Genomic DNA, 14,454 nt, shown 5'->3' with positions numbered 1-14,454 from the left:
CCAGCTCCATGCGGGACACCAGATGCACACTGGTGGAAGTGGAGTTGGGCTCCATAGAGCCAGGCAGATTCCCAAACCAGGACATGTGAGCTTGGGAAAACAGCCTTCCAATGGCTTTCATTATTTCTCTCTCGTCATGTGTAAAGGGAAAGGAAAAAATCCACTTATTTTGTCCCTAGTCTCCAAGATACGATGTGGTTTTGCTATGTAAAGTCTTAAATAGATCTGGCACTGCATTGGCCAGGAAAGGCGTGTGCATGCGTGCATGGAGAGGGTGAGATTAAACAGCTCTGCCTCTTTATTGTTGTCCTGTAACACTGACCTTGCTTTACACGTGCCATTACTTACATTTCTTTAGCTAGCTATCAGCTGGAGAGGAGACAGAACAGGGCCTTTCCTGAGGGACCAGCCAAAACCTCCATTTTCCACCAGAACCGGGAACAAAACCCTGTGTTTGCAAGAAAAATGTCTGGAAAGACAAAACAACAGTTTTCTTTTGTCAAAGCTCCAGGATGGGAGAACCCATGGAATGAAAGAAATGCTGGAGAGCCACAGCCATTCCCAGCATCTTCATTAATGCTGCTCTAAGCATCCAGCTTAGAAAGCCTGCATGGGATGAGCTGCTGGAGCAGGCAGGGAGCGAGGGCATCGCAGCCCCACCACGTTTGCTCCCTTTGCAAGCAGGGGGGGCAGAGCTCAGGGGTTCTGAGACGGGAGCATCACAGAATCAAATGGGTTGGAAAAGCCCTTCCAGCTCATCCAGTCCAACCATTCCCAGCCCTGCTAAGGCCACCCCTAACCCATGGCACTGAGGCCTTGTCTCCATGCTGTGTGAGCACTTGCAGGGCTGGTGCCTGCAGCCCTGCCCTGGGCAGCCTGTTCCAATGCCTGAGCACCCTGTGGGGCAGGAATTGTTCCTCAGCTCCATCTAAACCTGCCCTGGTGCAGCTTGAGGCCGTTTCCTCTTGTCCCATCCCTTGTTCCTTGGGAGCAGAGCCCGGCCCCTCCTGGCTCCATCCTCCTGGCAGCACTTGCAGTGCCCAGCACAGGGGTTATTACTTCCTTAGTCCAAGAGATCCCCATCACAATCCCTGTCAGACCCATGGTCCTCAAGGGCCCTGCATGAGCCAGGGCAGTGGCAACAGGAGCTTGGGAGATCAACTCTTACTCGGTGGGACACCAAATATTGACACACAGGAATCAAATACCCACTCAACAAAAGGGGTTATCTTGTATTTGGGCTGTCAGTAGCTCACCGGGCTAATAAATATTAGTGTTTCCTTTGTATGGGGAAAGGCAAAGGCTACTAAAGAATAAACAGCAGCTGAGAGGCTCTTGGGCTTTCCTATCTGATCCCAGGCAAGGCAGGTCTGTCTGCATGGTCATTGCTAGGGCTTTCCGCTCTGGAGGTGACCCTGACCTTCCAAAGGAATCTCTCTCTCCTGCGGGGAGAGCTGAGCCTGCACCAGGTGGTGCTGGGCTGTGCTGTGCCCCCATCCTCCCACTGTGACAGCCCCAGCAAGAGGCAATCTCCGTGCATGGGGATGACAATGCCAAGCAAGCAATGCACACAGAGACAGGTCAGACATCCAGGATGAGCTCCTCCAGGGTGTGGGGAGGGGGTTCCTGCTCTCCCTGCCCACAAAGCACGGCAGGGGCTGTACTCCCCGGGCACATCAGCACTCTTCACCCCATGGACCCGCACAGAGGATGCTGTGTCTGTGAGCCTGTCTGCTGAGCTCGTTCCTGCTGGGAGCTGCCCTGGGAAGTGTGTGTCTGCCCTGCAGACCCTGCCATGCCAAGGAGATTCCTGTGTAAGATGCCTTTGTGAAAGAAAAGATGACAACGGGAGGGTTGAGGCTTCCTCCTCCCTTTGTGAGCCTCCCCACTGCAAAGCCCCATGGAGCAGGAGCCGGGTGCAGGCACCAGGCAGTCACTCCCCTGCCATGGGGTGAAGTGCATCACTGGTGGCTGCTCATGCTCTTCCCTATCAACTGGAAACAATTAATGAACTATTCAGCCTGCTCTGTGCTGGACACAGCGCGAGAGGAACGGAGCAGGGATGGGCAAACCTCAAACAATGCAGACGTCTGGATGCTTGTCTAGGACAAACCCGAATGAACAGCTTTGGTTGGACCGGGGGGGGGGCTCAGAGGGCGCAGCAAGCACTGGCACAGGGAGGAGCCGCCCCAGAAGCTTTGGGGACCTCCAGGGTCTCCACGTTTATCCTCACACTCTGCATTTTCCAAGGATCACAGAACAAACAAGAGGAGCAGAGCAGGAAACAGCCCTTGCTCCCCTGGGAGAGCATGAGGGATGAAGACATCAGCATGTCCTGCCAGTCCCAGCGCCAGGTGATGGTCACAGCACCTGCCAAGTCCCCAGTGTCCTGTCCACATCCACGGCTGGAGGATGGAGGGGGGGAGAGGACCAGTGAGCCGAGACAGCCATAAAGGGCTGTGGATATCATACAGTGGGGAGACAACGCTCACACACTCGCAGACGTTTGAGGCTGTTTGTGGGCTGTGGGGGAGAGGTGCAGCAGGGACCTCTTCACTCGGGGTGGATTTGGCACGTTCCTGAAGTACAGAGGGGAAAACACACCAGGAGCAGTCCTTGGCCAGCAGAGCACGTTCATTCCTCAGCGCACATCCCGGTCACACAGCATCAGTCCCAGTCAGGGCTGGTGCGATCTGGTGCTGGCTGCAAACATAGAGGCCAGGCAGAGAGGTTTGAGGGAGGCTTTGCTTCTCTGCGGGTCTATTTCTGGTCCCCACAGCTGAGCTGTGGGAGGTTTGGCACCTCTCCCCCCTTCCTCTGGGTAGAGCCGCACTGAGGTGGGTGTGTGCAACACGCTGCTGTGCAGAGGATGCTCAGCATGGGGGAGATGCTGGCTGGGAGCCGTGTCCTGCCCCTCGTGACGCTGGCAGAGGGTGGTGGGGTGCAGGATCCGAGAGGAGGACGGGGCTGCTCCATCGGTGCTTGGGAAGGGCTGGATGAAGGCCTTGGAGGCAGCACAGCACCAACATCAGGCTCCACTTCTGCACAGCCCCACCACCAGGTATCTGCTCCCCAGGCAGGATAAGCCAGGCCTTGCTCTCACAGCTCAGGACATCCCTGGGGAGCATCCAGCTGGGTGAATTTGGAAACACGATGGAGGCAAGGAAGGGGAGATGTTGGGGGAAGCAGTGGGAACCCCCTCCTCCCAGCTGCTCCATCCTAGTCAGGATTCAGGTACAAAAGATGGGGAGAGAAAAAGGGATTTTAGAGAGGCAAGGGCAAATAAGGAAGGGCTGCCCTGGGTTTTGTGCTTCACGTGCAGGTAACACGACAACAAGAGGGGAGAAAGGCAACAGGACCCTCAACAGCAGCTATTAGGGGCTGTGGTGGTGGGGACAGGCAGGGGAGAGCCTAAGGCCAAGGGCGCTTCAGCATCGTCCTGCTGGAGTCAGTAATTGTGCGGTGGGTCGGGAGGGAGCTGCGTCTCCTTTCTCAGTGCTCTGATCTCCATGGTGACGAGGGGAACACGAGATCCAGGTTTAAAATATACTCTGCCTCCTGTTCTTCCCTCGGGCTGAGGAAGAGAGAGAAAGATGGGTCAGAGGGGTCAGAGGGGGAGCAGCACTTTGCAGAGGAGGTGATGAGCCCACATCAGTCCTGGAGGAGGGAGCGGTGTCTCAGGACACAGAGATGTGACTTTGGTACCGTGGTAAATGACAAGCAAGGATGCCCCAGGGGTGATTTATGTACTAAAGCAGGAAGCAGGAGGAGGTTTGGCTTTTTCCTATGTGGGACCCACTGAGATCAACCCCAGTGCACCCATGGCACCACGTGGGAGAGGTCCATGCTTCTCCCCAGTCCTACCTGACTGCTGGAAGGCTGAGCCTCGGTAGCCAGGGTCCTTCTGGAGCTGGATCTCCTTCAGGGAGAAGATTGAGGCATCTGGCAGGGGGGGCAGAGAGGGGGGGTCAGTCCAGGAGGGACAGCGGTGCCCCCTTCATGCACTGCAGCTCATGGGAGCTGCTCCCTCATGCCCAATGCTCCTGTCCCACCCAGGCTGCCTCTTGCTCTCGCAGCCCCCACGCTCCCCCCCATGGGCACTTACTGTCAGGCAGGAGGTGCACTCGCTCCCCCAGGCTCTTGAAGTACGGGTGCCGCAGAGCTGCCTCCGCCGAGATCCGGCCCTTGGCTCTGTACTGCACACAGGGAAAGGCACTTACAGACAGGCTGCCCGTGGGGGTTGCACCCAGCACACACACGGGGGGGTGCACATCTACCCAAGCAATACAGTGGTGACTGTGGGTCCAAGCACTGTGTGCACCCTGAAGGCAGCTGCCAGTGCTGTTTGTACGGGCACGGGGCACAGCGCACGCTGTGTGAGCACACAGGGGCACTGCTCATCTTGTACCCTACGGATCATCAGGTTTGTGTCCTCTCACTGGTGTCTGAGAGGACACAGTGCAAAGGTTGGTTCTCCATCCTGAATGGGAGGTGGTTTGGGAGAGCATCTACAAGGCCATAGATCTAGGGCCATGGCTTATTCTGCAGTCACAGCTCCTCTCCTGCCTGGCTCCAAAATCCCTTTGCCATCCATGTGAAGTGCTCTACCACTCACCAGAAGGAGGTTCATCAGCAAGTCAATGCCTTCTGAGTCCAGCCTGAGAGAAGGAGGAAATAAAGAAAGGAGCATTACTGCACCCAGGACACTGCAATGGTCAATACAAGAGACAAGCAGCACCGGGACCTCCATGCCCAGCTGCATTAGAAGCTGCCACCACCGTATGGAGCAAATGAAACTGGTTTTCCCGCAAAAGCACAACCACCTCATGCCTCCCACATCCCTGCTCAAGGAGGTACCTTGGGGCGTGATTTATTAAGGGCTGCGCTCGGTACTGCGTGAAGTTGTAAGCCTTGAACTCCTCATTGGACGTTATCCCAGGCCAGGTCTCTTCTGTTGGAGTTCCTGGGGAGGGAACCGCACCACGTGTACCGGTGCACAGGGAAGAGCCCCATGCACCCAGCGGCCGGACGGGGCAGGAGCTCCCCCTCCTGCGCACCCCGCACCGCAGCGCAGGCGGCACTGCCCTCTCGTGGCCGCCGGGGGTACAGCACCAGCCGAGCCTCACCCAGCAGCCTGAAGATGAGGTGCAGCTCTTCCTTGACGGTGGAGCCGGGGAACATGGGCCGCCCGGTGACCATCTCGTAGTGGATGCACCCAACGCCCCTAAAGCGGCAGCAGAGACCCCGGGATGAGTGATGGAGAAGCTCCTGTGGCCACCCCCCTACCCCTTGGCCAGGGCTGAGGTTCTGGGAGAAGGAAACAAGCTCCAGGAGCTGCATCCCCTTTCTGCTACAGGAGACCATTCACCCCAATGTGGCTCCAAGGACCTGAGCCCAGGGGACATGGAACCAGATTGATCTCAGCACCCTCCAGTGTAACCAACGCTGGGCATGTACAGTACTGAGGTGGAAATGGCCAACCCACTGACTCAGAGAGCTCAGGGAGCTGGGGTTGGAGCTCACCACATGTCGATGGGTGTGGAATACTCGGTAGATCCCAGCAGGACATCGGGGGGCCGGTACCACAGCGTGACCACCTCATTGGAATATGTTTTTGTAGGGACTGACTTGGCTCTGGCTAGTCCTGAGGATGACAGGGATGGGCATTGAGGAGCTGCACCTCTTGGCAATGCTGCCTCCTCCCCAGTGAGCTCCACTCACCAAAGTCAGCCAGCTTGAGCTCCCCCCTCTCATTGATGAGTAGGTTCTGGGGTTTGAGGTCTCGGTGCAGGATCTTCCTCCCATGACAGTAAGCCAGACCCCGCAGCAGCTGGAACATGAAGATCTGTGGGGAGGAGAAGGGGTTTGCATTTAGCAAGGTGACCTGGGCACCAAAGTGAGTCTGCTCATGGGAGGAAAGCCCCCTCGAAGCTGGCCTGGGGTGGGATGCGCTACAGACCCATCGCCAGGGGATGAACAACGTCTGCATGCACAGTAGTGCTATTGAGGGTGCAGTGACTGGAGCAATGCTGGTGGAGCATCACGCTAACAAGAATGAAGCACAGAGAGGTGTCCAGCCTCACCAGCCCTGCAGCACCACACTCAGCTGAGCTCCCCCACACAGACCTCCTCATCCTACCTTCACGTTGTGCACGCTCATCAGGTTCCCACAGTTATCGAGGTACTGCTTGAGGTCATTGTCCTGCAACAGGAGGCACACGTCAGCCTCTCCTGCCCTGGGCCATCCCCTCACTCCCACACAAAGTCCCCCCAGACCCACCAGGTACTCGAAGACGAGGGTGAGGGACCGCTCCGTGTGGATGATGTCGTGCAGGGTGACGATGTTGGCGTGCTTCAGGTTCTTCAGCAGGGACACTGCAAGGACATGGCAGGATGGAGCTGGGGCTGCTCTGTGTGACTGCACCAGTCACCCCACACCACCCACCCCAAAGCCATCCATCACCTAGCATTGCTTCCTGTGATGGGGAAAGCCCCTCCTGGCCTCACCTTCCCGTATGGCCGTGCAAGGTGCCCCTTCCTCATGCTCCAAGCGGATTTCCTTCAGGGCAACGAGGTTTTCGGTCAGCTTGCTGCGCCCCTTGAAGACAGTGGCGTAAGTGCCCTGCATGGGGAGAGAGAAAGCACAAGCCCTGCAGACCCCTGACCAATGGCACAACACTGGTGTGCTCCATAACTGGATCACTTGAAGCAACAGGGCCAAGTCAGAAGCCCACAGAAAGACTTGTTCTAGGAATTGGTAGGGTACTGAAGGAATGTGGCTGCATTCTGCCCTTGTAACTTAATTCAGATCCATGCAGGAGCTTCATGGTCTACTCACCTCTCCCAGTTTGTCCAGTTTAACATAGGTTTCCAGCTTCCCAAACCCAATATCTGACTGTAAGAGAGAAAGGAAAACATCACTGGGAGGGATCACGGATGCACCAGCATCAGGCTGCATGACTGCCCCTTCCCACTGCAGCTCCCTTCTCCTCTCAGCCACCTCCCTGCCATACCATCAGCCTTTCCTCCAGTGCTTTCCTATATCCTGGTCTTTACCAGGACTCTGTTCATTGTGTGCTGGTCAAATGGAGCATGAAAGGGACATTTTCCCATTGGGAACAGTAACTCCTTCATGCATTGCTGAGACCTGCTCCCAGTGAAAGAGGGCACCACTGCAAGGCCACAGGTTTAGGTGTTGCTCCTTGCTGCTTTCTGTGGGAACAGAGACACTTCTTTGGTGAGTCTGGAATATAAAGTCATGGAATGGTTTGGGTTGGAAAGGACCTTAACATCACCCAGTCCCAACCCCCTGCCATGGACATCTGTGTGCCGGGTAGGGGATGGCTCCCAAGGCAAACCACTGCCATGCCTTTCACCATCACCAGATGGAGCTGGATGGACAGCGCTCAATCAGCAGGGGCTCTGCAGGGAAGGGAGGCACTGGAGGAGCACCTGCACTGTGCCCAGGGCCCTGCCTGCAGAACCAGCAGCCCCAGGGCTGGGATGCTCTCACAGCATCCCCTCTTCCCCAGCTCTGCCCCATGGAAAGGCTTTTCCTTGCCACAGCCACTGCTCAGACCACAGAGCTCTCCCAAGCTGCCACAGGCAGCAGGGATGCTGCTTTCCTGCTCACACAGGCTGCAGATGGACCAGCAAATCCCAGGGGAACAGCCTGGATCTCTTTATCCCATGTTGGCTGCCCCAAATCCTCTGCATACCCTGGGAACAGCCGTGTCCTGAGCAGGGAACTGAAGTGGCTGCTGCAACCAGAGGTGCTGTGCACACCCCAGAGCCACAGGTTGGCAGGACCATGCCTCACTCATGGAGGGGCCGTGAATATTGATGGCACATTGCTCTGGCTGTGTCTGGTTTATTGACTAGACAGAACAGGCAGGTAGAGGCAAGCTCTCCTTTCCTCCTCCCTCCCCTGGAAAGGCACATCAGACCTGAACAGGCCTGCTGAGAGCTTGCTGTTGTCTCTGCACAGCACTGAGCACCCCTGGGCAACAGGACAAGCACCTGCACCGTTGTAAATAGGGCACCATGTTTATACTCCTACATGTGCTGATGCTCTGCAGTAAAGAAACTGAGATGCCAACACTAATGCAAAGGCAAATGCATTATTTATCAGCATCTGCATTTCAAGCAGCAGCAGCTCCAGCACTGGGGGTTTTCTACCTCCTCCCATCTGGAAGAAGCCAGGCCGAGAGGCAAGGCAGGGATGTGCAGAGGTGAGTGATCTGCACGGTAGAAATGCAAGTGTGCACGATGGGGGAATGTGTGCTGAAAGGGGTCTGCATGGGCACAGATGGGTGCGTCAGAGGCACGGGGACAGGGAGCTTGCACAGCATGGCATGGGCAGGGAGCACGGGGCTGGCTGGGGCTGTGTGCATGGCCTGGGATGCTGTGCCTGGCACCGCACGGTGACACTTACAAGGGACGCGCGTCGGGACATCCTGCTGAGGGGCTTGGGGAACTCCGGGCTCTCCATCTGCAGCTTCTGCAGGAACTCGGGGGGCAGGCGGATGTCCATGGGCAGGGAGAGGCGCTTGCTGACATCCTGCAGGGAGGGACGGAGCAGCAGGGCATGAATGCACCTGGTGACAGCACTGGACAGGGATGTTCTTCCCAGGGAGGGTGCTGAGGCACTGGCACAGGGTGCCCAGAGCAGCTGTGGCTGCCCCATCCCTGGCAGTGCTCAAGGCCAGGTTGGACACAGGGGCTTGGAGCAGCTGCTCCAGTGGAAGGGGTCCCTGCCCGTGGCAGGGACTGGAGCTGGAGGAGCTTTAAGGTCCCTTCCCACCCAAACCATTTGGTGATGCAGGAAGAAATGCTCTTCAAACGGAGCTGGTTTAGTAATGGGGGCAGCATCTGTGGGACCCTCAGACAAAGGAAAAGGGGAAGGGGAGGTGTGCACAGGGATGTGCACGGGGCTTTGTCAGGTACTGCGGGAATCCTGCCCAGTGCATCCAAGAGGACATCAGGGCCCAGGTCCCCACAGGTCAAACCCCAGCCAGCTGGTAGGTGATGACCAGCACCGGCCGCATCCCTCCTGCCCGCCCCATCCCACAGCTGAACCTGCCTCCATGGAGAAGCGGCGCTGGGTGCTGTTGCGGTAGCGCACGGCCATTGGGCTCTGGCCTTCCCCCTCCGATGGGGAGATGGGGCTGGTGTCTGCTCGGAAGTCCCGGCCAAGGTGTCCCAACTGCAGGTGCCCTTGAGCCAGGTCTGGGGACAAAGAGAAAGGAGAGTGAGCCCAAGGCACTGCTTTGGTGAAAGGAGAGTGAGAGCAGGCAGGGATGCTCTGGGGCCATGGGAAAACCTCCTTCCTCCTCTGTACCCAGGAGGCACAGGGAATACCTGCTCTTTGCTGCAGCCTCCTGAGCATCACCATGCACACAGCTCCGCTCAGCAGCATCCCTCATGCAGCCCCTTGCAATGAGGGTCCCTTTTGGCAGGCAGGGAGGGGGATGCAGAGACAGGAACTGCTTCATACCCAAGGCCACACAGATGTCCCATGTCCCGGCCCAGTGCTCAAGCCACCAAGCAGCATTGCTGCAGCATCACCACAGGGGTGAGTGTTCATCCGAACCTCCTAGTACCTTCACTAGCATCACATCAGACAAACCATGACTTGCACTTTGGAACCCCTCCCTAGCTCTGTGCTAGGTCTGTATGAAAGCATCCCGGAAAGAGCCCTGCCTCTGGGGAAACCCTCGAGGCTTTCCTGCCCCAACCCTGAGAGCACAAAAACCCTCTTGGAAACCAAAGCAGCTCAGATAAACAACTTCCGCAGGGACCGCAGGTGTGAAGCCTCACGGAGCCCAAGAAACCCTGAAAAGAGCAAGGAATGAGGCCCTTGTCCAAAGCCCCTCTCCAGGTCTCTTGTGATGCCCCAGTTTGTGCCTCGGAGCCCTGCCCCTCGCCAAGCCCTCCCCCTGGGCTGCACAGACACAATCCCCTGTCCTGCCTAACTCATGGGCTGAGGCAGCCAGGGATGAGCTCATTGCTGGAGGCTGCTTTTCACGGGGCAGTGAGCAGGGCTGGGACCTGGCTGCAGCCTGCTCGGCTGATGGATGAGAGGTGGCAGGCAACTGACCTGGGAAGGGATGTGCTGCCATGGCATGGTCACTGTGGGACCCTGTGAGCTCAGGGATGCAGGGTGTCCTCGACAGACAGCCTGCACCTAAGGGATGGGATCAGCCCAAGCCACTGGGCTCGGGAGCATCTGAAACAAGCAGGAGGTGTTGGGCACACAGAAAAGACCAAGGCACAGAGTGACTCCTTCTCCCAGGGCCGCTGCAGGACTCTGGTCCCTGTCCCTTGCTCACCATCTGTTTGTGCAGGAAAGGTTTGGAAGCTTACCCGGAATTAATCACAGGTATGAAATTAACGTGGATCAATTAAAGTGGATCCAATCTTTTTAACTTGCTCACTTCCTAAGCAAATTATCTGGAAAAGACCCAAAGGCCACTGAAAATCCGAGTGAAGGAGTTCAACCAATCCACCTGAACTGAGAGTTTGGGTGAATTTGTGCTGGTTTCCACGGGGAAACAAGCCCAAAACGGTGGTCAAAAATGCAGCCTGCCCCAAAAAGTGCTAATCTGCAGCAGTGCCTCTGAACCAGCAGCCCTGCAGGTAGATCAGTGTCAGCCTCCTCATCCACAAGAGCATCAGATGTAAAGCCAGAGGTAAAACAACACCTGGACATTCTGCACACAATATGGGATTGGGGATATAGGAATATGGGAATGACACACACAGAAGAGATGAAGGACCACAGGCTGGGGAAAGCATGTCAGAATACACAGAGGGGCAAGGTGGGATGTGCCACTGCATCCCTGTTGTCGTGAGGTGCCCATCCCGCACGGATGCTGAGGGTCCCCTCAGACCTTGCTGGGTGCTCAGAGCAGGAGATGGAAGCTGTGGGCACGCAGAGGCAAGGAGCTCTTGGATTCTGCTCCGGTATTTCATGTGGATTAGGGTGAGCCCCGGCACTGCGGGCAATGAGGCTGCCTGGGATATCAAAGCAAGCTGAAGGGAGGCCGCAGACACAGCGGCTGCTCCACCAGCTCCTGCCTTTCCTTATAAATACACTGAACCCCGGCCTCTGCCAACACAAGCTTCGATGTCCCAAGGAAAGGGGCCAGAACCCTTCCCTGCTTGCCTGACTTACAGCTTCTCATTACTCTGCTGAGCAGCAGCTCTCCTCGCAAGGCTCTGTTACGCTCAGACCTGGGATCATCCATCCTCCTTCCTCCCCCTCAGCACCGCTTCCCTGCGGCCTTGCTCTCCAAAGGGCAGGTCTGGCTCTGATTTGTGCCACTGCAAACTGGGACTTACCCTGTGCAGCCCGAAGACTGAGGCTGTATCTGCCCAGAGAAGCTGTGGCTGCCCCATCCCTGGCAGTGCTCAAGGCCAGGTTGGACACAGGGGCTTGGAGCAGCTGCTCCAGTAGAAGGGGTCCCTGCTCTAAGGTCCCTTCCAAGCCAAACCATCTGGGATTCTATGGTTGTCTGTGTGATTTGTCCCACGGACAGACCATGTTGGAGTCAGCACCCAGGCCTTAGCCTTGCACCATGTTATCCCCACAGCTTCTGCACATCTAATTAAGAGCTCAAGTCTAATTATAGCCCTGACAGCTTGCTAGGGTGTGCGTGGGTCAGAGCAGGGCAGGATGAAGGGATGCTGTTCAGGGCAGCCTGGAGGGATAAAGAGGAACATCGGGAGCTGCAGGAGCGAGGGAAGCCAGCTCTAAATGAGGTTGCCTCATCCCTCCTTTCAAGCAGGTTTGCTGGCAGAGGGACAACCCCTCCCTGCCGATGCCAGGCACTTACATCAGGGCCTCAGCCCCTACGTGCAGCCAAAGCATCCAGCACTTAGGGCTGCAGGCTGAGGGGAGGAAGAGCTTGAACGTGACCCAAGTGATGCTGAGGGCACCGGCACGAGTGAGCTGTTTGGGGAGGAGGCAGCAGCAGGCACATGGTATGATGGCCCCGAGCGCTCCAGCCTTGCTCCTGCAGCAGCAAATCTGCCCCTGGATGAATCGGATCTGACTTTATCCGGTTTCCAAAGGCCTGGCAGTGCTCTGCCTGCTTGCCCATGCACAGGCACCTCGGTGTGATGCGCTCCCGTCTGTGCCTCCAGCATTGCCCCTCCCTTGATGTGCCCACAGCAGACAGCAGAGCCTGCCCCAGCCTGCAGGGAGGCTGCTGTTTGCAGAAGGGATGTGCCCTGTTTGGCTGATGGAGGTGTTAACCCTAAACCTCCCTGCTCCCTGCTTCCCAGGAGCAGTGGGGTCCAGGAGGCAGAGATGGCTCCCTGGAGCATCAGGGATGGAGCCCCTGCTGCCCTCCTGCTCTTGGTGGAGGTGTCAGCTTGGAGAGGGCTCAACCACCTTCATTCTGGGCAGACAGGAGATCCCACACTTTCCCAATCTCACCTTAACCACAGCTGTATCATTCCTCTCCTTGTGCGCAAACACCTTTCCCTCCCAATAACGCTTTCCTTATGCAAGTATAAATCTCTCTGCAGACCAGATTTAACGACACAGTGTTATTAATCCTGCTGGATATGAGGAGAGCAACACAGACATGGGGGCAGTAACTTCCCACACACCCAGCGAAAGGCCTGAGGGCTGGAGCAGAGATGTTTGCAGGCAGCACCGACCCCAGATGCTCCTGAGCAGCCCCAGCACGGCGCAGGCGCCCGGAGGCTCCTCACCTTCATTCCTCTGGTTGTTGAGCTGGTTGAACTGCTCCGTGAACTCCGTCAGCGACTCCTCGATGGTCTCTGTCCGGGGAACCGAGAGTGAAAACCTCCGCTTGAAGTTCTTCATCTTGTTCATGGTGGTTCGTGCTGTGAGGGATGGCAGAGCCCTGCGGGGAACGGGACAGAGCAGGGTGAGAGGCTGGAGGCAGTTACCAGCGGTGAGCCCAGAGCAGGGCTGTGCCCGCTCCATCACCTGTACCAATACAGACTGTGCCTTACAGCATCCTCAGAAACTCCAGGAAACAGGGCAGAAATAGAAGGAAAGCAGAGCAAACAGTGATGGGCAAGTTCAGTTCCCAAGAGCCACAGCAAGGGGAGATGCTTCCAGCCCTCAGGCTCCCCAGTGACTCATCTTGTAGAGGCCTTAGAATGGCCTCAGCCAAGGATCTGATTAAAGCAATAAAACTCTTAAAGGAAGAACCCCCCGTGCCAGGGACACATGGCAAAGGGTGCAGAGCTGAGCAAGCCACACGTGGCTTTGCCTTTCCCACTGTGGCTCCTGCCAGGCCTCTGAGCCAAACAGCCACAGCTCTGCCCCTTCCAGTCCCAGGCCCCAGGAGGTTTAGGTCTGTCCCCCTCCCCTTCCCAATCCGATGAGCACAGGGATGCTCCTCCACCAGCCTTGATCATCCCAATCCTCTAACCTGTCTGGCAGGGGATTTTCCACTCACAGCACTGGGCTGCTTTAAAGCTCCTCTCAGCCACCGGCCCAGGGGGGATCTTAAGGGGAAAGTCACCGAATCCCAGCCTGGTTTGGGTTGAAGGGACCTTAAAGCTCCTCCAGCTCCAAGCCCCTGTGTCCAACCTGGCCTTGAGCACTGCCAGGGATGGGGCAGCCACAGCTTCTCTGGGCACCCTGTGCCAGTGCCTCACATCATCCCTGGGTACCAAACAAGCACCAAAATCTACACAAGATGGGTCCTTTCCTACACACACCCTGCAGCTCCTCCTGGAGCAGGTCACCCCCTGCACCTGGGTGCTCCTGCTACAGCTGAGCAGCCTAATTCCCTGGCTCTGCTACTCCTGGGCTTATCAGCACAAAGTGATCACATTCCAGACTGATGCGATCAGACACAGCATCCGGGAGCCGCTGCATCGCGTCGCCAGGGCAACGGGAACACTTGGCTTGACATGCCTGCATCTGAAAGCTTAAAAGATTATCTGTCAGCAATAAAAGCACTCTGTTTGGGTGTCTGCCAGGCTCCGGTGAGGCATGGCACCCTGCTGTGGGTGCAATCCCCTGAGGATCCCGGGAATTCACCTGAATCCCTCAACCATCCCCATTCATCTCCCACCTTTAATGCTGCAAAAGCCTAAAGCTGAAGGCTCAACAGCAGTGTTTGTGTACCTGGAATGAGGGCTGGGGTGTCTGGCCAGGGGTGGGAAGGGAGGCTGGAGGCTGCTTTCCATTGCAAAGAGAGGCAGGAGGATGCTAGACACATCCACTTGAGGCTTCTGACACTGCAATGTTTCCTGGGCACTACAGAAACAAAGATGCTGGCACCAGTGAATTAAGCATTAACAAAGTCTCCATGCTGGTGCTGTCCTCATGGCCAAGGATAAAGTCCAAAGAATAAAATCCCTGATGCTCCCAGCAGGTACATCAGAGACTCAAACAAAAGCCAATCTTTCCACATTAATGCTCAGGTAAGTCCCCAGTGATTGTTCTTTCAGAAGAGAACA

At 56.8% G+C, this 14,454-nt stretch overlaps 1 protein-coding gene across 4 annotated transcripts in view; it reads right to left on the bottom strand.

The window, feature by feature from the left end:
• Window positions 1–930: 930 nt before the first annotated feature.
• Window positions 931–14,454, bottom strand: part of CDK18 (cyclin dependent kinase 18) — a 36,154-nt gene continuing 22,630 nt past the window's right edge. For 2 of the 4 annotated variants that reach the window (XM_031043864.2, XM_031043863.2), the window contains exons 2-16: window positions 12,724–12,878; window positions 9,083–9,228; window positions 8,435–8,560; window positions 6,839–6,895; window positions 6,508–6,622; window positions 6,281–6,375; window positions 6,140–6,202; window positions 5,722–5,845; window positions 5,524–5,644; window positions 5,127–5,224; window positions 4,858–4,963; window positions 4,616–4,658; window positions 4,106–4,196; window positions 3,865–3,942; window positions 931–3,574 (exon numbers count right to left, since the gene is read on the bottom strand). In XM_031043864.2, coding sequence (XP_030899724.1) covers window positions 3,540–3,574; window positions 3,865–3,942; window positions 4,106–4,196; window positions 4,616–4,658; window positions 4,858–4,963; window positions 5,127–5,224; window positions 5,524–5,644; window positions 5,722–5,845; window positions 6,140–6,202; window positions 6,281–6,375; window positions 6,508–6,622; window positions 6,839–6,895; window positions 8,435–8,560; window positions 9,083–9,228; window positions 12,724–12,847 — 1,422 coding nt within the window. In that variant the 5' untranslated portion in view covers window positions 12,848–12,878 and the 3' untranslated portion in view covers window positions 931–3,539. Of the gene's footprint in view, window positions 3,575–3,864; window positions 3,943–4,105; window positions 4,197–4,615; window positions 4,659–4,857; window positions 4,964–5,126; window positions 5,225–5,523; window positions 5,645–5,721; window positions 5,846–6,139; window positions 6,203–6,280; window positions 6,376–6,507; window positions 6,623–6,838; window positions 6,896–8,434; window positions 8,561–9,082; window positions 9,229–12,723; window positions 12,879–12,990; window positions 13,040–14,119; window positions 14,240–14,454 lie in introns of those variants that run through there. The other 2 variants (XM_031043861.2, XM_031043862.2) reach the window with 2 other exon arrangements.

Source organism: Melopsittacus undulatus, chromosome 16, assembly GCF_012275295.1.
Source record: "Melopsittacus undulatus isolate bMelUnd1 chromosome 16, bMelUnd1.mat.Z, whole genome shotgun sequence".
Classification (NCBI taxonomy): Eukaryota; Metazoa; Chordata; class Aves; order Psittaciformes; family Psittaculidae; genus Melopsittacus; species Melopsittacus undulatus.
The sequence above is the reverse complement of the archived record's forward strand: the minus strand, read 5'-3'. Positions and strand labels throughout refer to the sequence as shown.